The 23,904-nt window shown below is 41.7% G+C and overlaps 1 protein-coding gene across 1 annotated transcript in view; it reads left to right on the plus strand.

Annotated features, from left to right (window-relative positions):
- The first annotated feature begins 4,383 nt into the window (after window positions 1-4,383).
- The window catches only part of HHLA1 (HERV-H LTR-associating 1), a 45,181-nt gene continuing 25,660 nt past the window's right edge, over window positions 4,384-23,904 (plus strand). Inside the window, exons 1-7 of the mRNA XM_050801600.1 lie at window positions 4,384-4,439; window positions 10,204-10,303; window positions 11,323-11,382; window positions 15,337-15,396; window positions 16,490-16,570; window positions 19,651-19,734; window positions 19,838-19,921. Of these exons, the coding sequence (XP_050657557.1) occupies window positions 10,225-10,303; window positions 11,323-11,382; window positions 15,337-15,396; window positions 16,490-16,570; window positions 19,651-19,734; window positions 19,838-19,921 (448 nt within the window). The 5' untranslated portion in view covers window positions 4,384-4,439; window positions 10,204-10,224. The remainder of the gene's footprint in view (window positions 4,440-10,203; window positions 10,304-11,322; window positions 11,383-15,336; window positions 15,397-16,489; window positions 16,571-19,650; window positions 19,735-19,837; window positions 19,922-23,904) is intronic.

Raw genomic sequence — 23,904 nt, forward strand, 5'->3', positions numbered from 1 at the left:
TTTCTGTCCAATAAAACTCATCCACTTCAAGCCTCAGGTGACTGTATAACAGAGAAAAAGCCCAAAAATTTCTTTCCATCTGCACAAATTCAGCAAAAACCCATTCATAGCCTTACATCCCAGATACTCTGGGAACTTGTTCTTGTTTCTAATAATTTCAGCTTCCAACAATGAGAGTGGGCATCCCGTTGACCCAGGACCCAGTGACTTCTCCTCACTGAAGACATTTAAGGTGTCTCCCTTGGGAAAAATCCAATTGTCCCATGTCCTATCCCCACATCAGATATGAAAATATTCCCAGCAGTTTATCTTCTGGTTCTGGGCAGGTCTGCCTCAGGCCAGTGCAGGGCAAGGGAGTTAGCAGAAGGAAGAACAATGAGAGAGGTGATTTGAGAAGTATCAGGGGTCAGGTCATGAAGGCCCTCATGGGCCATATGAGGTTATTTGTTTTTACTCTGAATCAAGAGGGAAGTCATTGCAAGGCTTCGAGTAGAGAGATAGCAAGATCTGATTTATGTTAAAAAGAGTTTCTCTGGCTGCTGTATTGAGAATACACTGGAGGGGGCAAGAGCAGAGGCCAAGAGATTAGTTAGGAGCAACACTGCATTTGCAATAATCGGTTCAATGAGAGTCAAGAGAGGATTGGACCCAAGTGAGAGTAGCGGAGGAAGTGAGAAATGTTTGAAATCTGGATACATTTTTAAGAGCAGAGATGACAGAATTTACTGATGGAGTGAATGTGAGATATGAAAGGAGAACAAGAATAGGATTATTGCAAAGTTTTTTGAGTACCTTAATGAGGGAAGGTATCATGGAGATAGGGTAGACTGGGGAAGAGTCAGGTTTTGCAAGCAGAACATGAGTTTGTTTTTTATGTGTTAAATTTCAAATGCATATGAAATATTTGACGGAAATATCCAGCAGGTATTTCAGTATGGAGTTAAGGAGACTGTTCAGCGCTGAAGATGGCTCTGTCTATATCTATATCCATACTCATATTTATGCAGTCATGCACTGCATCATGATGGATCAGTCAACAATGGACGACGGCCCCCTAAGATTATACTGGAGCTGAAAAATTCCTATCACCTAGTGATATTGTAGCCATCCCAGTGTCACAGTACAATGCATTACTCATCTATTTATGGTGATTCTGGCATAAACAAACCTACTGCACTACCAGTTGGATACAAATATAGCACATGCAATTATGTACAATACATAATAATTGATGATAATAAATACTGGTTTACGTATTTATTATACAATACTTACTTTACAGTGTACGCCTTCTACTTAAGAAAAAAAAAATTTACTGACCGGGCACCGTGGCTCATGCCTGTAATCCCAGCAATTTGGGAAGCCGAGGCATGTGGATCACCTGGGGTCGGGAGTTCGAGACCAGCCTAACCAACAAGGTGAAACCCTGTCTCTACTAAAAATACAAAAAATTAGCCAGGCGTGGTGGCAGGTGCCACTCAGCTACTTGGGAGGCTGAGACAGGAGAATTGCTTGAACCTGGGAGGCAGCAGTTGCAGTAAGCCGAGATCACGCCACTGCACTCCAGCCTGGGTGACGGAGCGAGACTCCATCTCAAAAAAAAAAAAAAAATACTATAAAGTCTCAGATCAGTCTTTCAGGAGATATTCTAGACAAAGGCATTGTTTTCATAGGAGGTGACAGCTCCATGTATGTGATTGTCCCTGAAGACCTTCCAGCAAGACAAGGTGGGGAGGTGAAAGACAGTGATAGGGACGATCCTGAACTTGCATCAACCTAGGCTAATGTGTGTGTTTGTGTCCTAGTTTTTAACAGAAAAGTTTAAAAAGTAGAAAAGAAAAGTAAAAAAGAAAAATTAAAAACAGGAAAAAGATTATAAAATAAGGATATAAAGAAAGTTTTTGTCGTACAATGTTTGTGTTTTAAGCTAAGTTATTACAAAAGAGTCGAAAGGTTTAAAAATCTTTTGTTTATAAAGGAAAAAAACTACTGTCAGCTAAGGTTACTATTTACAGTAAGGTTAATATTCTCAATAAATTCAGCGTAGCCTAAATGTACAGTGTTTATAAAGTCTTCAGTACTGTGCAGTACTTTCCTAGGCCTTCACATTCACTCACTACTCACTCACTGACACCCAGAGCAACTTCTAGTCCTGTAAGTTCCTTTCATGATGAAGTGTTCTTCTACACAGGTGTTCCATTTTTCATCTTTTATACTGTATTTTCATGTGCCTGTTCTATGTTTAGATACGCAAATGCTTACCACTGCATTACAATTGTGTACAATATTCAGTATAGTAATGTCCTATACAGGTTTGTAGCCTAGGATCAATAGGCTACACTGTATAGCCTAGGCGTGTAGTAGGCTATACCATCTAGGTTTGTGTAAGCACACTCTATTGATGTTTGCATGACAAAATTGCCTAATGACACATTTCTCAGAACGTATCTCCACCATTAAGTAATGACTGACTTTATCTATCTATCTATTCAACAACTTGTAGGAAACATTTAAAACCATGAGACAGAATGAGATCCCCAAGTGAACTAGTATAGAGAGAAAAGAGAAGATAATCAAGGAGTGAGCCCTACAACATCAAGAGGCCAAGGAGACAAGGAATGAGCAAAGGAGGCTGAGCAGGAGCAGCCAATGAAACAGGAGGGAAAACAGGAGACTGTGGTGTGGGGAAGCCACGTGCTGAGAGGGGCTCAAGGAGGGAGTGATTGGCTAATGGCATCAAGTGCTGCTGTGCCCAGTGAGAAGTGGAGTTAGCCATGTAGGAATCAGCATGGCCTTGACAAGAGCTGCACTGGAGGGATGCTGGTGTCATGCCTGATGGGAATGGGCTTGAGAGAGAGGAGATGGAGGTGCTCTGGGACATCAAGTAGAGACAACTCGTTGAGGAGTTTTGCCATGAAGGGAAAGAGAGAAATGAAGGAGGAGCTGTAGGGGATGTAAAGTCAAGAGGACTTTGATTTTGTTTAAGTAGAAAGAATAACTGAAGAATAGGAAGGAGCGAGTCGTTAAGAAGCCTGGGGAAAAGCCTTCCAATGAGAAGGAGCGGCCAGTGCAAAGTCGCCGTGGCTGTGAACAAGGGAAAAGGCCGCATGTGATATGGGTAGAGACTTAGGGAGGGGGCAATTGCAAGAGTCTTTGTGGCCAGGGTAAAGAATTGAGATTTTATTCTAGGTGCTGATGAAAGCTGTAGAAGGATTTTAGGCAACGTAGTGACATGATCTTGATTCATGTTTTAAAAATATTTCTCTGACTATGTATTGCATGATTTCAGTGAAATGAAGTGTTCAGAAAATAAAAGCATATAGAGATTGAAAGTAGATTAGTGGTTTCCTGGGCCTGGTGGGGGTGGAGGGAATGGGGATTAACCATAAATGGGCAGGAAGAATCTTTCTGGGGTAACAGAAATGGTCTCAAATTAGAATGCAGTGATGGTTGCACTAAATTTATGTTGAATTTTACACTTAAAATGGGTGAATTATACCTTAATAAGGTTTTTCAAAGATTACTATGCCTGATATAATGGAGACTTATTTAGGGAAGCAAGAGTGGTAACAAGGTGACAAGCGAATGGCAACTCCAGTCGTCTAGATAAAAATCATCAGTCTTGAACTCTGGCCCTAGGAATAGAAGAGGTCAAGTTCTTCTAGGCCAGGAGTTGGCACTTTTTCTGGAAAGGGCCAGACAGTAGTAAATATTCTAGCTTTGTGGGCCATATGGTCTCTGTCACAACTACTCAGTTCTGCCATTGTAGCCCAAATGCAGCCACAGACAATACATAAATAAATGAGTGTGGCAATGCTCCAATAACATTTTATTTGTGGACACTGAAATTTGAATTTCATACAATTTTTGCATGTCATGAAATACCATTCTTCTTTGATTTTTTCAATCATTTAAAAAATATAAAACCATCCTGAGGTTGCAGGCTGTATAAAAACAAGTACCCCGCTGTAGGCACCTGCTAAAATCAACTACAGCCCCCAGCCCTTTCTTCAGAAGACTCCGGCGGGCCTGCATGCCAGGTGATGCTTGGCCCACAAACCTTTGCAACAGGAAGAGAGAACTCATCACCTAGGGACTCCTGTTCTCTCCTTCAATACACGTAATTACTGTCAGAAAGGTTTTCCCATCCCATGCTGAATCAGTGCATTGTCATTCTGCTCACGGATGCTATTCAGTTCATTGCATGGGCATTTTTCTCCCTTGGAGTTGATCTTCTTTCACCACCCCGAGTTTTTGGTAGGATTATTATTCCATTTTTTTCCCAAGGGGATTTAAAGCAATGTTATCAAGCCTTTCTCCACCCCCACCCACTGTATCTTTCACTAAGAACTCATATAAACCCCATGGCTCTGACCTAGCTGTTAATCTTTCTAGTTATTTAAGTTCTTTGAAGTCAATTTATCCTTCTCAGAAGATAGGTAAGTAGTATACGGTAGGTATTTTAAAACTCTTTTGGTTCCTCCTCCTCTTCAAAGCAAGAAGCCAGCTAAAGAATTCATCTGCTATAATCCTGAACTCTGGGTTCCTGGATACTGAAAGATATGAGAGCAGTTTCTATCATCCAATATCTACATTGCATTTAGCTAAGACTCCATCCCTTGATCACTTGATCACAGTCTATTTCTTGCCGTTGTTCATTTTAAGCTATTGATTAGAATCTTAAGGCAGTCACCAGCTGGAAGGATGGTTTCTCCTCACATCTATGATAAAAGAAACATAATCTTTAATCCAAAGCATTGGAATGAGGATGAAAGAGTACGCTAAAAAATGACTGGCAGTGAGGCAACAGCTAAACAGTTATACTTTCTTACTCAGTGTTCAACCAGCAATGGATTTTGGCAGCAAACAGACTGGACTTCCAATCCTGGCTCTCCCAGATGCATTCCTTTGGGCCTTATGTTTGTCTGAGCCTTGGTTTCCTGAAACTATAAAATAAGAATTACAACAAGTCATTAGTAGGGTTGCTGGAAGGACCAATGGGTTACCATATGTAAAACTCCTAGCACATCAGATGGTCAACAAATATTAGAATCTTCACTTTTCTGTCATTAGATGTTTTTTAAAAGCCAGCACCGCACTTTTTGGTGTTCTCTCACAGCTCATGGAGCCAAACTACCTAAGTTTGAAGTCCAGGGCTGCCCCTGCCAGCTTTATGACCTTGGGCGAACTGTCTAGAATCCCTAGGCTCCTGGTTTCTCTTCAAGAAGGGGGAGCTGATATCTACATGGAAGGTTACTGGCTGAATGGACCGTCGTAATACCTCAGAACATGTGTCACTCACTGTGGCTAGCCCACACCCGCTGACACTCCAGTGTGTATTTCCACCTCTCCACAGCACACCGTAATGACGCTATATCTGATCCGGCACCTTTTGACTGCAGAGATCAGTGAGAAAGGCAGCTTTACTCATCAAGCTGAACTAACCTTGGTTGATTTGGGACTCTTGTTGATTGGAGGTAACACAATGTTTAATTAAGACTCTAGAGCATTTGCCTTCACCATCCACACTCCCGGCTTCAGGGCTGCTGTGATAAAACACACAGACATATTGCAAATTAATTTCACAAGACTCTTGGGTGGATTCTTGGCCCATCAGTCACAGCAACACTTCTCCCGGGAGTGTGACTGGATTTCTAACCCTTCCACTTCCCAAAATGCTTTGAAATGGCCATTCTGTTTGTGTTCAATATCAGACTTTTTACTGGCACTCCAAGTTGGTATTTTGAAAGCAGGAGAGTAAAACAGAACACTGTGGAAAAGATACTTTAGTATCTGAGAGACCATGGTTCAAATCCCAGTTCTCCTACTTAGAAATCATGTGACTGGGAGCCGGGGCTACACCTCAGAACCCTGGGCCTTTATCTTCTGTAACTCAAAGATCAACGCCTGTCTCATGGGATGCTTGAGAAGTTGAAATAACAGATTGTGCTCAAAATGGGAGGATCAATACATTGTACTCTAGGGGAGGAAACTCCTGTTTCCTCTACTCTCTTAGGTTCAGTTTCTGAGGTCCTGCAAATTAAACTAACAAAAGATAGACTACAGGAGAAAAATGGTTTTTTCATATGCTTATAGGAGTCCTTACAAAATGAAATGAAAACCCTAAAGGGAGCCGGGCACGGTGGCTCACACCTGCAATCCCAGCACTTTGGGAGGCTGAGGAGGGTAGATCATGAGGTCAGGAGTTCAAGACCAGCCTGGCCAAGATGGTGAAACCCCGCCTCTACTAAAAATACAAAAATTAGCCTGGCGTGGTGATGGGCACCTGTAATCCCAGCTACTCAGGAGGCTGAGACAGAAAATTGCTTGAACCCAGGAGGCGGAGGTTGCAGTGAGCCGAGATCACACCACTGTATTGCAGCCTGGGCGACAGAGTGAGACTTCATCTCAAAAACAAACAAACAAACAAAAAAATCCTAAAAGGGCCATCAGACTTGGGGACTTATACATCACTTTAACAAAAAGGTGAGAAATTTGTGGAGAAGTGACAAGACAAAGGAAAAGAGTTTTGAGCTTCTAGAGGCAGTATAATGTGGGAAGGAAATATATGGGGAAACCAATGGAAGCTAAGGCTTATTTTTGTGAGGTTTGTGTGCCCACTCAGCACCCACTTTCCATCTTCTTCATGGCCATAAAACTCTCCCCGGGAGAGAGAATTTCTCAGAAGTGTCTGTACATAGTCAGGTAGGAGACGCTCCAAGAAGGCTTCTTTCTGCCTCTGTTGATTCTCAGTGGCCTTCCACTCAAAATAATCCACGTGACCAAAGCCACTTATTAGGGGATAGTATATTTTGACTGGCATATTTTGATCCCCTTCAATATATAATTATTGTGGTCCTGTCATCACGTGACTTGCTCTTCTTTAAGGGTCATGGAAGAAACAGAGATTTATAAAAAATTATCCAATAATAATCATGAGAAATGTAGTGAAATAATGACAACTTAATTTTATGGTAAAGTTTTGGATATCTAATTCAGTCTTTTAAAGATATAACTTTGAGGACTCACTCTATCATATGAAGAATATCGTCTGTCTTGCTTACTATTGGAGTACCAACATCTTTCTTATTTTTATTATTATCACTATATTATGTTGGTGCAGAAGTAATTGAGGTTTTTGCCATACTTTAATTCTATCACTTTATTTGTTAAACATTTATATAGCACTTGCTCCGTGCCAGACGCTGTCCACTGCAGTCTATCAATGTACCACATTTTAATCCTCAGGACAGTCTTGGGTGAGGCACAGAGGGGTTTAGTAAGTTGCACAGCAGAGCCAGGAAGTAAACCTAAGCAGTCCTCCAACGCCAGGGTCTGTGCTTCTAACAACTATGCCATGAGCTCCACAAATGCTTTTTGACTGAGTGAAGGTTAAGTAAGTTAGCCCAGATCACAATGGCCAACTCGAGATTTAAGTAAAGTCTGTCTGACCTTAAACCCAGGCTGCCTCCCTGTCCTAGACAGTCCCAGAGTGGCCCCGACTTGCAAAGGGGAGCATAAGGCCAGATAGTCTCAGTTTTACTGTTAGTTGAAGCCTAGCCAGTCTGAAGTGTTCCTTTATAAAACTCTCCAATTATCCAAACTATGGATGTTCCAAATATTGCATGAGATACACTAAGATATTATTCATTGCTATCAGAAATTCAAATTTAACTGGGTGTCCTATGTTTTGTACTTGTTAAATCTGACAACCTTAATCCAAACATATAGTTGACTTGGCCAATGACAAAGAATTAAAAAACCAGGGAGAAGTAAAAATGCGTTTTTCTCCAAGAACAATATCAGTAGGAATTGTAGTCTTTGAGTAATAAATCTTAGCATGTTGGCTGGGCGCGGTGGCTCATGCCTGTAAACCCAGCATTTTGGGAGGCTGAGGCGGGCGGGTCATCTGAGGTCAGGAGTTTGAGACCAGCCTGACCAACATGGAGAAACCCTGTCTCTACTAATAATACAAAAATTAGCCAGGCAAGGTGGCGCATGCCTGTAATCCCAGCTACTCGGGAGGTTAAGGCACGAGAACCGCTTGAACCCGGGAGGCTGAGGTTGCAGTGAGCCAAGATTGCACCATTGCACTCTAGCCTGGGCAACAAGAGCAAAACTCTGTCTCAAAGAAATAAAAATAAATAACTCTTAGAATGTTTACTCTTAGTAGATGGAAGAGGGTGGTTAACATAATGAAGCAGGAGTCAAAAAGAGGGAAATGTGTAGCTATTATATAAATGTAAATAATGGTTTTTCTACTATAAGGTTTTACCTTTTAATTCCATATTCCTCTGGTATGATGCTGAGTCCTGAAATAGATACAGAAGAAGAAGAGGAGAAAGAGGAGAAAAAAGAGAATGATAAGAGAATGAGAAAGAAATTAACATTCCTAATATCTACCATATTCCAGAGATTGTAGTAAGCATATTTCATTGCCTCATTTAATCTTCACAAAAATACCTTCAACGTAGCTATGACTCTGTCCATTCTACACATGAAACTCAAAAGGGAAGATAATGTTTGCACAGTCGTTGAGGTGCCAGAGGAAAGAATCCTCCTTTAGCAGGAATTGCCTGCCCACCTCCACCCCCTGTCACCCTTTGCTAGAGAGAACACTAAGTCCTGGCTTCACCAGGTGCTCGCTGTCTCTCTCCTTGTCTCTCTCTCTCTCTCTCTCTCTCTCTCTCTCTCTCTCTCTCTCTCAGTGGAGAATTTAGCACAGCCAGCCTTGAGTGTGAATTAGCTGAGCACATGTCTACATCTTCTAAGTTACTAAACAGCCCAAGGGAAGTAGCAGTGTCTACTCTGTCCCTGTGTCTCCAGCCTGAGCTTGATGCCTGGTATGTGTTGTGAGCATAACAATGTGCCAGGCACTGGGCAAAATGCTCTGGATTCGTTATCTTAAATCCTCACAAAGACCCTGTGAGAGTTCTCTTAACTGTTTTGCAGATAAGGAAACTTGATATTCAGAGAGTAAACAGACTTATGAGAATAGGCGAACTCCAAGAAAGCCCCACCTTCTTGCTTCCTTGTAAGACCTGTCTCTGTGTGGGGTGGCACCTAGAACAAATGCCAGTCACATATCTATCAATAATTTAAAAACTATTTAACTGTTTCTGGGATCTTTTAAGAAAATTCCACAGGGGCTTCCCATTCCTAATGGACAGCAGAACTTCTCAACATGCAATTTGCCCTGAGGATGCTCCCTTCCGGCAACATTTTTCTCCAACCCAAGCACAGATTCTCTTGACTTTTCTTCCCTCCCAATTCACCTTCCAGAAAAATCCATCCCTCTATCAATGGTAAATTTCTCCTCTTTTCAAATCATATCTGTGCAGCCTGTATTTAAGTTGTCATTACATTAATACCTACACAGAAAGACTGTGCCGTTATCAAGTATGAATCAGACAGTGTTTTGTGTGGCATCTGGCACGCAGGAAGTGCTCAATAAATGTTAGCCGTTATTCAATTTAGTCTCAGCTTTGCAGCTGTAACTATCATGATGATTTTGCATGGCAAATGCAAAATGAGAATGGCTGGCACAGAGTGCTGCAGAGAAGGAAAGAGATTGTGAACACTCATATACTCCTATGATGATATATTTTCCTATTTATGAGAGGAAGTGATGCTGTATTTGAAGGATATTTCCCATCTCAACAGCCAGAAAACCCATGGAAGAAACATTAATGCTCCCTGCATATGTATGCATCTCCCTCTATATTCCCAGATTTCCTGCAGTCATACAGGGTCATGTAAGTAATTTTGGTATGGGCTGCAAGCAAAAGCAAATGTGTTGCTTCCCGCCAAAGCACTTAAGAGTTGGTGCATAATCCCACAGCTCTCTCCCTTCCAGTGCCACAGTAAATCAAAGTCTAAGGAGGCTACAGTTGCCACATGGAGAACTACAGGATAGTGAAGCACCATTAACTGGAGTCCCTGAGAGACTGTGTGGAGCAGAGTTCCCCACCAAAATGCAGTGAATACATACTGCAAACAAGAAATCAACTTTTGTTGTTAAGCCCATTAAATTGTTGAGTTAATTTGTTACCTTAGCTTCCTAACCTCTCCTAACCTAGTACAAAGCCTTTTTCAGATTGTGATTTTAATGATTCCTCAGGCACTGTTCTCAAGGGAAGGTCTGCATCAATGTGCTTAGTAATCTAGCCAGTTTCCTCCAAGTGCTTGCTTGCTTCATTCCAGGTGGGTCAGAGTATCACAGGCATGCTGGGCTTCCTGTCACGTGGTCCTCCAGTGAGGCTGTGCGTGGGCCTGGCGTGTGTCTTGTCCCTTTGGAACACAGGTGGGTCTGGCTGGAGTTCTGGAAGTGTCTGTGTTGTATAATAAGTTTGAGTATCCACTGTGCTTTAGAGAACCTCAGTAGCCAACATTTCTGCCCAGAATCCTAAATGCATTATTTGTTCAAAATGGCAAGAATAACTTCCCCATTTCTGTTTTTCCCTTGACTTTTTGCATTTGATTCCCATATATGCAACAGAATTCTCTTCACCTCCACTGTTGCGACCTTTGTCCAAAGCATTATTTTCCTTTACCTGGACCATGAGACAGCTTTCCAAACCAGCTTCTCCTCTTGTCTCTCCATGACCCATTCACCACCAATCAGCCTGAGTGATCTTTTCATAAATCTTGTGATGTCATCTTCCAAGTTCCTCCCTCTTTTCTCTCCCCCTGCCCCAAATTATTCACGGGCTTCCTACTTCTCTCTGTGTAGTGTACCAGGTCCTTTTCAGGTTCTGCGTGACCCTGCCTCCCTCACCATCCCTGCTTCCTACCACCTTCACCTGTTTCATTCTTTATGCCCCCATCACTGTTGGCCTTCTTTCAATTCTTTAAAGTAATACTCATGCCTACCTCAGACACTGGGCTTGTGCTGTTCTCTATACATCAAATATTTCCCCAGTTAAATCCTACTCAAATGCAATTCATTCTTCAGAGCTCAGCTCAATGTCCCCTCTCAGGGAAGGCTTCCAGATTCCTGGGACTAGATCAGCCCCCTGTTACATACCCTCACCATTCTCTTCAAGGTATTCAATGTTGTTTTCCTATGTGTCTGCCTTTCCAGCACACACAATGCCTAGCAAATACTCGGCACTCAATAGCATGATCCATCATCAGTAGTTGGTCAACAAATATTTGATGACTAAATGGTTAAATGAATGAATAAACTAGATGTGGGACTAAATGTCACTTCACAATCCCAGATCATAATTCTTTCATCTGTAAAATGGGTATGTTGAATCAAATTATCTCTGGTATTATGTCTTGGTTATAATTACTCTGATTAAACCTTTTTTACTTTAGTGTCTGGTATCAAAGGAGAAGCCAAGAAAGAGAAGGGAATGACCTTTTTACCTACAACAGGTAAGTGGGTAGTAAGGGCTCCTTTTCAGCTCACTGTTCTTGGACAAATTCCTTGACTTCCCCAAGCCTTACTTTCTCTACTGATAAGAAAGCGATTGTATCCACATCTAACACTCTAATAGTCACAACAATGGTTCCTGTGAGCTGCTCATTTCTTTATGGTTCATTGAATCCTTGTGATTTTAATAAATCCACAAAGACTGTGGCATTCCATTGGTGATAGAAGATTTTATAATGGAAGGTATTTTTACTTGCCATAATCGCCTTTGTAATAATTTCATCTTTCTTTGGCTTTCCTTTTTGATGCTATGAAATTGACTTTGCAGTACAATGGTGAATACATTGCAACAGGAAGGACAAGAGGAGTCAGGGAAAACAGGTTTCTGTTTCTAAATTTTAGTAAACAAGCAGGACAATTTTTGGTATGGTTTTGGTGGAAATTATGTTACTTTTTATTTTTATTCATTTATTTTTTTGAGATGGGGTCTTACTATCACCCAGATGGGAGTGAGGTGGCACAATCTCAACTGACTGCAACTTCCACCCGCCAGACTCAAGAGATTCTCCCACCTCAGCCTCCTGATAGCTAGGACCTCAGGCATGTACCACCACATCTGGATAGTATTTTGTACTTTTGGTGGAGACAGGGTTTCACCATATTACCCAGGCAGGTCTCTAACTCCTGAGCTCAAGGGATCCACTCACCTTAGCCTTCCAAAGTGCTGGGATTACAGGCGTGAGCCACCAGGCCTGCACTATTTTTATATTCTCATTTATTTTTAATTAGTACATTCACGCAGTTCAAACAGCAAAAGGTACAAAAGTGTATAAAGTTAAATGCTCCCCCAGCTGACAGCTTCCCTTTCCTGATAGCACCAATTGTACCAATTTATTGTGTATAAGTAGGATAACTTTCCATAAATATTTTTCCTATTTGAGCCTCCAATTTTCTCCTCCTTAAATGGGAACTACAATTCTTGCCCCACAGGTAATCATGAAGGATAAAAGGTGATAAAATTCTAAGCATGAAGAAGTACAAAAAGTGCTAGGAAACTTCTATTTTAAAGATATTATTATGGTGGTCTTTTTATCCAAAAATAGAAAAATACCTCTTTGTAATCTGTCAGGGTACTTATTTGAAAAATGCTCTGTATTACATCCTATTCAAAAATCTGTGCTCCACTGGTGTTTAGTTCAGACTTCAAATATTGTTATCAAAATCCACTCAAGGATTTGTAATTTAAAAAAGGAGTGGTAGAAATACTCTTTCCTTGGTGAAAGCAATGGTGCTTAAAAAAAAAAAAATGGTGCTCAGTGAGGAAGATGACACAGGGCCCCCCATTCTGGCTGGAAAGGTATAGGAATCCTGCCAGCCTCGTAGCCTGGGGCATCTCTGCTGCCTGGAGACCCAGAACTGACATAATCCTGGCCCCTCACCTGCATGGAGGACTCTGTTGCCTTGGCAGGTCACAAGCAAGGTTGATTGGTGCCTCCCGCAGATCTTACAGCAGCTGGTGAAGAGTAGACTGCTTAGGTAAAGTGCCACGCAGGTGCCTGAGGGGTTGAAGTGGCCTCACCCAAGCTAGAGAGCTGACTAGTTGGCAGCATTTGCCCTGCTTAATTATATCTGTCTCAGACTTCCTTTCGTTGTGACATACGCCCCTTGCCTCCAGTAGCCCTATTATGGGGAAGGGGGGTCAGAGTCCCCACCTACCTCTAACCCCAGAAGCTCTGTTATTTAACCAAAAAGCTTGACAATTGGTAAAGGGACAAATTGGCTTAAGCAGGCAACAGTTGACTTGACTCAGTTTCAACATGGTATCCGAAAAGCAGAAGACAGCAACTTAAATGGCCACTGACGGATAAACAAAAAAAGGAAATGCGGTATATACATACAATGCAATATTATTTGGTCTTAAATAAGAAAACGCTGCCATATGCAATAACATGAGTGAACCTGGAGGATAGTATGCTAAGTGAAATGAACCAGTCACAGAAGGACAAACACTGCGTGATACCACTTTCATGAGGTATCTAAAATAGTCAAACTCACAGAAGCAGAGAGTAGAAAGTGGGTCACCAGGGGATTAGGAGAGGGAAATGGGAAGTTTGCTGTCCAAAGAGTATGAAATTTCAGTTACGCAAGATGAGTAAGTTCTAAAGATCTGCTGTACAGCATAGTGACGATCGGTAACAATACCATATTGTGCAGTTAAAAATCTGTTAATTGGGCTGGGCGCGGTGGCTCACGCCTGTAATCCCAGCACTTTGGGAGGCCGAGGCGGGTGGATCATGAGGTCAGGAGTTTGAGACCAGCCTGACCAACATGGTGAAACCCCATCTCTACTAAAAATACAAATATTAGCCGGGCATGGTGGCATGGGCCTGTAATCCCAGCTACTCAGGAGGCTGAGGCAGGAGAATTGCTTGACCCCAGGAGGCGGAGGTTGCAGTGAGATCACACCACTGCACTCCAGCCTGTGCGACAGAGTAAGACTCCAACTCAAAAAAAAAAAAAAAAGAAAAATTTAATAGAGTAGATTTCATGTTGTGTTTTTCAATAAAATTAAAATTAATTTAAATTAAATTAAAAAGTAAAAGAAAAGCGAGCGAGAAGAACGTGGACAAAGAGTTGAGATTGCTCTTTTCTGATTTTATCTTAGCCACTAGCCCAATATGGGATTTAGGTATATGAAATCAAGTTTGGGGATTTCAGTTTATCCATTCTTCAAAGTGTTGGACAAGATGAATTCTGAGGATGTTATGAAGTGTTTGAGACCGTACTTTCAGGTTCCTATTTGATTCATGAAAACTTTTATTTTGGTGTCTGGAAATAAAGATGTTAAGAAGGAAAAAGATGGGACATTCCTCGGTGTAATGGGTAACTACATCAGCCCTGAATCTTGTAACACACAGCACACTTTTCAGACTCTGTGGCTTGTTGCTTTCCATCTGTAAAATGAAAATGGAAAATAAAGCACCTTCTCCATCCTGTTGGTACCTACTGTTGCAGTGGTCATTTTTCATGTTACATGTGATACTAGCTTTTTGTGTGTCAGCTTCTTTTCTGAACCTCTCCGTGACCCTGACAAAACGTGTCGCTTCAGTGTTGCATTTAATTTAATAAAATAAATTGTAAAGTAGGGCACCTTCTCCATCCAGATATAACATGAAAAATGACCACTGCAACAGTCATAGTCACAAGTGCAGTGTAATTCTATAGCATGTGGTCCAAAACTACTGATCCTTCTGGTCTCTGCTTAATGTCACTTCAAGGCCTTCTCCATCCCCGACACAAGGCTAGTGCCCTGGTGCTCCCACACCGTGTTGACATTCCTCTCTTGTCACAACATGTGAGTCTCCTCCTCCCTGACCAAATCACACACAGGAAGCCCCATGGAGCTGGAGACTGGGTTCATTCCCCTTTACCATTTCATATTGCCTAGCATATTGCTTGGCCCTCAGTGAATATTTGTTGAATGAACCAATGAAGATTGAATGAATGAATGCCTTTGAAATTTCATATTTTTCTTTGACATTTTCTCCTTTGGCCGCATGAAATTTGCTAAGTAGTCAAGAGGCCTAATATTTTGGCCATTGCTCCACAGTTCTAGGAAGTAGGTTCTGAACCCTTTATTACCACTGCTCAAGGTTTTTCTCCTCTCTGGGCCTCAGTTTCCCTACTCGGTTAAGGAGTGGGGTAAATAAGACCCCTGTATCAGAATCACCAAGCTTATTTATTAAAACGTGGATTTCTAGGCCACACCCATCCCAGAGAGGTTAGAATCTGTATCAGGGCCATACAGAGGAGTCTGGGATCTGCCTTTCCTCAGTGTCTGCCAGTGACTCTCGCACGGAGAGCAGATGCCAAAGAAGCTTCCAAGACTTCTTCCGTTCCTGGGGATAGGAACTGGACCACTCGCATTTTTCTCATGAAGACTGTTTCCTTCCCAGTGTCTGGCCTTAGAGGAGAAGAGAGGAAAGAGAAAGGGGTGGCGTTTCTTGCTACAACAGGTGAGTGCCGCTCCCCAAAATCCCTTGGGTTGTCTGGGCTGCAGAGCAATTCCTCCACTTCTCTGGACCTCTGTTGTTTCCCACAGTGGAGAGAACGTCATCTCTCTAATCATTATCTGATCATTAAGTAAAAGTTGAAGAAGGCAACGTTTGAATTAATAGGAGCATCAACAACTGTTTCCATCTTGTCAACTGTTATTTCCAAATCTTTTTTCTTTTAGATGGAGTTTCACCCTTGTTGCCCAGGCTGGAGTGCAATGGCACAATCTTGGCTCACTGCAACCTCCACCTCCCAGGCTCAAGCAATTCTCCTGCCTTAGCCTCCCAAGTAGCTGGGATTACAGGCACCCGCCACCACACCCAGCTAATTTTTATATTTTTAGTAGATACGGGGTTTCACCATATTGGCCAGGCTGGTCTCAAATTCCTGATCTCACGTGATCCACCCACCTTGGCCTCTCAAAGTGCTGGGATTACAGGCGTGAGCCTGGCCAGTTTCCAAATCATTAAGGAATAGCGAGAGGAAGCGGGAATTTTAACTCCACTCGCTGCACGCTGCCACTCCTGCCACACCTGGGAGATTTCTCCCTCCATCCTGGGTCATATCCTGGACCTATTAATTCTGAATTTCTGAGGATGGAGCCCAGGTACTGGAATTGTGTAATTTAAAATATATATATTTCCAGGTGATGTCAATGCTCAGCCAGGTTGTGTGGACCCCACTTTTACACGGGGTACTTATTTTCAAAGAGCTGCTGAGAACTCCTGCGATGCCCTTGGGCTTCCCATTACGCTTGAGATACGTTTTATATGAGTCCTGAGTCTCTCCAAATGCAGAGATGCAATCGTCACTAAAAGTTAATGTTTCCTGTGCTTCATTGGGATTTCTCTTATCTATATTTGTCACTCTGTTGACTGTCACCTTCTAAGGTCGGGACCCTCCTCTTGACTTGGAACCCCTTGTGCCTGACACTTGGTTTGTGTTCAGCACATGTGCAAAGAAGTTGAATATCTACCTGAAGTTTGGAAATGAGGAACTTTTTCTCTTGCCGAGAAAAGCCTGCCAGTGACGTTATCTCTGAATCTCTTTCAGAGCTGCCTGCAAGGTCAATCGATCTGTCCGCACTTAACCTGACGGAGCTTGTGAATGGGATGTTGAGTAGAGCATTAAAAGGTAATCATTTTTTAAAAACACAATCCAGGTCTATGTTTTTTATTGTACCAGTGTCTTCTCTGAACCTTTCTGTTGCCTCGACAAGACACTTCACTTCTGTGTCTCAAGTTTCTCGGTGTTCAGAGTGGAGAATAGGCTGAACTCAGTGGCCCAGGCCTGTAATCCTAGCACTTTGGGAAGCTGCTTGAGCTCAGGAGTTTAAGACCAGCCTAGGCAACATGGCAAAACCCCATCTCCACAAAAAAATACAAAAATTAGCTGCGTGCATCAGTGCATGCCTGTGGTCCCAGCTACTCAGGAGGCTGAGGTGGGAGGATTGCTGGAGCCCAGAAGGTTGAGGCTGCAGTGAGCTGTGATCATGACACTGCATTCCACCCTGAGAGAAAGAGTGAGACTTTGTCTCAAAAAACAAAAACGGAAACAGAATGCAGAATTCATTGTCCCACCTAACTCAGAATGACGTAGAAGGTTTACGAGAATTTTGAGAGTAAATTGCATTCCAGACATCGTATGTTTGTAATTGTAACTCTGTTGCCATAAACTAATAATAATTACTCATTGATTAAGTTAATATGATTCTGGATTTCTTTTTTTAAGATCATATCATGATTACGATATTATTGTAATCTTTTTTCTGTGTTCTTTAGCGTCTAGCAAAATGATTTGTATGTAACACATACTTAGTGAATGACAGCAAAGCCTGAACGATCCCTAGTGTACACTCCTCACTGCCTTCACTATTTATTCTCACATTCTTCAGTCAATGTTCATAGAACACCTATCACATGTCAGGCACTATTCTAAGTATTGGCGGATAAGGCAGTAAACAAAAAACAAAAATCTCTGGCCTGGGGGAGCTTCCATTCTGTTGGGTGAAGGGGTAACCAAAAACAAACAATAAACATAACAAATAAGTAACGATACATGTAATTTAGAATAAGGGGGATGGAGAATGCCAATTCAGCATTGAGGTCTATGTAAATGGCATTCCCTAGGATTGTGCAATACACACACTGCACAACTGTGCCAGGTGGCTCTACACTTGTTCACTTACACATTTACCCATAAACATTATTATCCATCCCTGTCCCAATGCCTGTTACTGTAAATCACAGGGATATAGCTCCTGCCTCCAATTTGCTCTCATGAGAGTTGCCGTGGATAGGGCTGCCTTGGGAGGTGCACGATAAGAAGGCAGTAGTCTACGGCAGAGGGTGCTGTGGAGAGACTGAATCATCAGATGGAGGGATGGGCTGCAAAATATTTAGCCCTTCCAGCCCTGAACTGTTAATCCTGTCCTTTCCTCTGCAAGGCCCTGCCCTGGGCTCTGCGAAATTTTGCAGAGACTCGAATGCCGTAACTGGTACCCTCCAGGAGCTCAAAACTCTTCCAGTGACTAATTTAATCCTTGTATAACCTCCATGGGGTGGTACTCTCACTCCCATTTTCTAGATGCAGACATTGAAGCAAGCCCATTGCCATATAGAATTGGAATTCAGACATGTTTAATCCAGGTTTGTGATGTAGGCCAAAGTTCCCGAAACTTGTTGCACAATAAGAAGGACCTGACATACTTATTAAATATTCATCTCCCCAGGTTCCTGCTCTAGAGATTCTGATCCAGCTGATCTTGGATGGGACCCAAAACATACATTTTTACCAAGTGCTATTTGTGATTCTTAAAAAAACTGAGTACTGGAGTATTCACATTTTGGTGTATACCCCATTCTTCTAAGGAGCTGATTAAACACAGAGTCTGGTTCTCACCCAGTGTACCACATTAGGGTCTCCAGACAGCAATAGCCAGAGAGCCGAGGGGGAGAATGGGCACCGCTGGTGATTTGCGTGCACCAAAGTTTAATGATTCTGCCATTCCATCCACCATCACAGTGGGTGGTGGAAATCACCTGAGGCCGGGCACAGTGGGTCATGCCTATAAGCCCAGCAGTTTGGGAGGCTGAGGTGGGAGGATCACTGGAGCCTGAGAGGTCGAGGCTGCAGTGAGCTGTGACTGCATGATTGCATTCCAGCCTGCTCTCAAAAAAAAAAAAAAAAAATTCACCTGACAACTTTGTTAAAATTCAGAACCCTGGGAATACCCACCTTTCCCCTTTCTTCACCATCTGATTTAGTAGACCTGAGTCACAGCCAGGAATGTGCCCTTTTAATAGGTGCACCTTGTGAATTGATGCAGGTGGGTGATTCTCAGACCATGGTCTGGAAAGATCTCCCTCTGCTGCACTGTCTTCCAGATACAAACCAAAAACAGGCACTGATGGAGAGTAGACAAGATGCTCATGCATGTATTCCTAAACCTGATTGTTTATGTTAGTATTCCTGGTTTAAAAAAAATTCCCTTTCTCTGTGTAGTAGACTGAAAATGGCCAAAGATATCCACTTTGTAATTACCAGAATCTGTGAATACTTCCTTATATGTCAAAAGAGTGAATATCACCTGATATGATAACATATTGATTGATTGAGTTAAAGATTTTGAGATGAGGCCATTGTGCAGGATTATCTGTGTTGTGCCAGATGCCACCACAAGGGCCCTTACGAGAAAGAGGCAAAGGAGACACACACAGAAGAAAAGATCATGTGACGATAGAACAGAGAGAGATGTGGCCACAAGCCAAGGGACACAGGCAGCCGCCAGAGCTGAGAGAGGCAAGAACAGATTCTCCTTTAGAGCCCTTGAAGGGAGTGTGCCCTACTGAGTTTCAGACTTCTAGCCCCCAGAACTGTGAGAGAACAAATTTCTGCTGTTTTAGGCCACTGAGTTTGTCATAATTTGTTACAGCAGCCTCAGGAGCCTAATACACCTTGGAATCTTACTTAGAGAGTTGCCACAGCTTGGGATGGATCAGGAAATATAGACAAATGATACATACTCTTCAGTTTTTTGGTTTAGTTTTACTTTATTATTTTTTATTTCTGTTACTTTTTTGTTTATTTATTTTCATCATTGCTTTCTTTATTTGTATTGTTAATTTCTAGGGACTGTTTACCTATTTGTATCATTTACTCATTGTTACCTTAGTAGCCATCTGTCTGTCTCTTTATCTGGTATGTTTTGGCAGATAGCAAGAAGTTCTTCTCCTTGCTGAGTGTCACTTCCTACAGTTCCTTCGCCTTCCACAAGTTTTCTGTAGCTGTTTACAACAGTGAGTGCTGCCTAGCTCTTCTTGATGGTGGTGGTAGTGGTGGAGATGTGTTGCAGGGCCGGTCTGTGTGTCAGGATCTCTGTTGAATCCTTTCTCTTCACAGTTTCTAACCTGAAGACGGTGGACCCCGCCAAATTCCCCACAAGGTATTGCTACTGTTTAAACAATCGGACCAATGACTTATCAGGTGGGTACAGCTAACCATGAGGTTTGCAGCTTTTCCAATTTTGCTTGTGTCCTTTTAGATAAGTTTCTATTTTTCCTCAATGTAAGATAGGAAAATATGTTCCTATCCACTACCCTTAACCATGTGCACATTCATTATCCCAGTGAAAAACAGTTGTGTGCACAAAAGGGACAGGAGGAAAATGTTCATGAAGCACTGTTTTAATTGCAAAATTGAGGAACAACCTAAATATCCATCATGAGGGAAAATGCTTAAGTCGTCTCCATTAAGTCTCCAAAGTCTAATTAAACTTTGGAAAACAGCCACAGATAATACACAAATGAGAGAGAGTGCTCAAATTTGGCCTGTGCATGGAAAAACTTCCAAGAGATTTTTAATTAGAAAAAGAAAGTTACCCAAAAATATGAAGAGCACAGTGTTATTGATAAGAACACATATGGGGGCACCAGATAGGTGATTCCCTCTGAAAAGAAGATTGGAGTGTGTTTTAGAGTGGAAGAATGTTGGTTAAAAGAGCCTTAGATTATCTGAACTTTTTTTCCCAAGGAGAGTATATTCATGTGCTAGTTTTATAAATAAAACTTTAAAGTATTACAAGTTCCTTATTTTAGAGAACACTGAAAAATAAAAGTGACAATTTTTGCACCACTAATTCACCCATTCAGTAATTCTGTCTGAGCGTGCACTATGAGCCATGCACCCTTCTAGGTGTGGGTAAAGCACACAGAGCAAAGTGAACACACCTCCTGCTCCCATGGCACATAGATTCCTAGCGGGGAGCAGAGAGTAAATAAATGCACTGCAAGTACATGGTATGTGGGCTGACAGCCTGACCATGGGGACCATGAAGCAGGGGAAAGCTGGAGGGAAAAGTCACGGTGGGGGATATTACTGTGTGTAGGGTGGTCAGGAAAGTCTCCTCCAAATGAGGTGAGGGTTGAGGGGTGATCTTCAGGATGTGAGGGGCCAGCCCTGTGGTTATTCCTGGGTACAGTGTTCCAGACAAATGCCTAAGCAGCAGCATGAGGAGGACCAGAGAAGCCAGCATAGGTGGAGCCGGTTAGCCAGGACAGAGTTGTAGGAAATTAGCTCCGATTGGTGAGGGCAAAATGGGGAGGGTGTTGCAGATCATATAAAAGTTTAAGGTCTACTGTGAGGATTCTAGTTTTTACTCGGAATAAGAAGGAAGCCATTGTGATTGTCTGCACAGGGAAGAGACATGATGTGACATTTTGAAAGGCTCCTTCTGGCTGCTTGTTGAAGACTAGATTGTAAGGGAAGCACGCACTAAAGGTAACCAAAGCCTCTTGTATTTTTCCCCACTTAGTCTAATATTAATATTTTCCACCATATTACAAGCTCTTCATAAACATTTGTAATGGCTATGTAACCAGTGAATGCAAGCATTCTCTTAGCCACTACGCTGTTCTTAGACTTTTGAGTGGATCTAGGTTTTTCTTAATATAAATAATTTTGCATTGGACATCTTTGTGCATAAACTCTTCCCTGTTTCAGATTATTTCCCCCACAGAGTAGAATTTCTAAAACAAATATTGTGAAAATATTAAAGGAAAGAATTACTAATTTTTAATGAGTACTATATGCCAGACCCTACACTGAGTACTTAATGTCTATTATCTTACGTAATTTACCCTGTGAATCTCATCAACAAATACATTTGCGAGGAAAAAAATTCTTCACAATCACGCCTTTCTCACCATTTCATTAACCCCTGCTGAGGGTAGAAGTCTGTGCTGAGTGTGTCCCTACCCTGATTGTGTGAAAGATACAAATAAGATTTAAAAAGTTACATCTGCCTGGAGAAAGTTTATAATTTTATTTCATGAGTCAAATCATATTTCCACACACTTGTAACAATTATATGAAAAGAATAATCCATGGATCAGTATCTACTGATAAAATTGCATGCTGTTCCTCTGGTAGGTCACAGCAACTTTCGCAAGGTTTGACAAGAAGTCACAGCGCTACCATGAGAGGCTGTACACTTAGGCCAACAACTTGCTGTTGCTCAGCGCCTTTGGGGATGATGTCTTTTTGGATGATCTTTAGATCTGGATCATTTTCTTTTTAATGTTTTCAACTCTGACCTATAGCCCTCCTTTGAGGGTATATTTGCATATTTTCCTTTTTTTCTTCCTAAATGAAACTTGCTTAAATTTTCTTGATTTTAAAAATAATGTATTGTGATATCAAGATGCTATGCAACATGGACAGGTAAACTAAGAAACCAGAAATAACTGATATCCCACCATCCACTGGTAGTCACTATTAACATGCTGATGAATGTTATATAAGGCTGTCTATACTACCTATATAACCCACTTATCTATCCAACCTGTCATCTAAGCTACTTATCTAACCTACCTACCTACCTATGTACCCCAACTAATATCTACTCATTTGTGGAGACATCCTGCTCTACATATAGGAACCCATTCTCTGTATTATTTAGAATACAGGGTGGGCTACTATAACAAATGACTCCAAAATAGTCCAGTTTAAAGAAGGTAGAAGTTAATTGCTTTCATGTGTGATAATCTGGGCATGTAGACATGCCAGGGCTGCTCTAATGGTTTGATGGTTTTGGGACCCAGGCTCCTTCTAGCTTGTTGCTTTGCCTTACATATGGATCTGTGTTCTCATAGCCTAAGGTAGGCTGCCTGCACATCCACAGTCCAACTACAAGGAAGGGGAAAAAGGATTTGGAAGGTGTATTAGTCCATTCTTCCATTGCTACAAAGAAATACTGGAGACTGAGTAATTTATAAAGAGAAGAGGTCTAATCGGCTCATGGTTCTGCAGGCTGTACAGGAAGCATGACTGCTTCTGCTCAGCTTCTGGGGAGGCCTCAGGAAACTTACAATCATGGCAGAAGGGAAGGAGAAGCAGGCAGATCTTACATGACTAGAGCAGGAGCAAGGGAGAAAGCGGGAAAAGGAGTTTTAAACAACCAGATCTCGCAATAACTAACTCACTATCATGAGAACAGCACCAAGGGCATGGTGCTAACCCATTCATGAGAAGTCTGCCCCCACGATCCAATCACCTACCACCACACCTCACCTCCAACATTGTGGATTACAATTTGACATGAGATTTGGGCAAGGACACAGATCCAAACCATCCCACAAGGCATGCACAGGTACTATGAATTCACAGCCTGGAAACCATTCACATTTCTCTTACATCCTATTGCCCAGAATTTAATCTCATGACTACACTCACCCGCAAAGCAAGCTTGAAATTATAGTCATTGTGTTAAACCACCATGTTCCCAACTAAAATTTGATACTCTTTTACTAAAGGAAGGTGGGAGAATCGATATTGAAAGACAACCATCAGTATCTTTCATTTTTTTCATGCAATTTTATAATCCACTCTCAAACTAACCCATATGTCTTAAAAAATCCATTTCATTCCAGTGAATGCAAGTATGCCTCATCCTTCACATGAATTCTTAGTATTCATTGACAGAATGTACCATGATTTATTTAATTTGTCTCCTCTTGTTGGAAACTTGGCTAATTCCTCATATTTTTGCAATTATAAACAAGGCTGTGATGAACACCTGTGTAAAATCACTTAGAATACTTGCCCAATTACCTCTGCAGAATAAAGCCCTCAAAATAGAATTGTTGGCTGACAGGGAAACAATATTATAATGATCTGAATTGCTAAAATGTCTTCTAAAAGTCTTGCATACGTTTACAGTCTTACCAATAATGTTTGAATGCCTATGTTTTTCCACTCACATTTGCCTACAGTGAGTATTAAGAGACAGTCTTAAATCATTACCAAAAGAATAGGTAAAAAGGTTTTCTTAATTCTACCTTCTATTTATGTATGAAGGTAGTCATGAATCATTCATTTTGATCATTGCTAGTAAATTAGATAATTCAAACTTTCATAAATGCAAAGAATATCTTTGAGTTAATAATAACTGGCTTTCTCCCAAGCCTAAA

Source organism: Macaca thibetana, chromosome 8 (genome assembly GCF_024542745.1).
Source record: "Macaca thibetana thibetana isolate TM-01 chromosome 8, ASM2454274v1, whole genome shotgun sequence".
In the NCBI taxonomy this organism is placed as follows: domain Eukaryota; kingdom Metazoa; phylum Chordata; class Mammalia; order Primates; family Cercopithecidae; genus Macaca; species Macaca thibetana.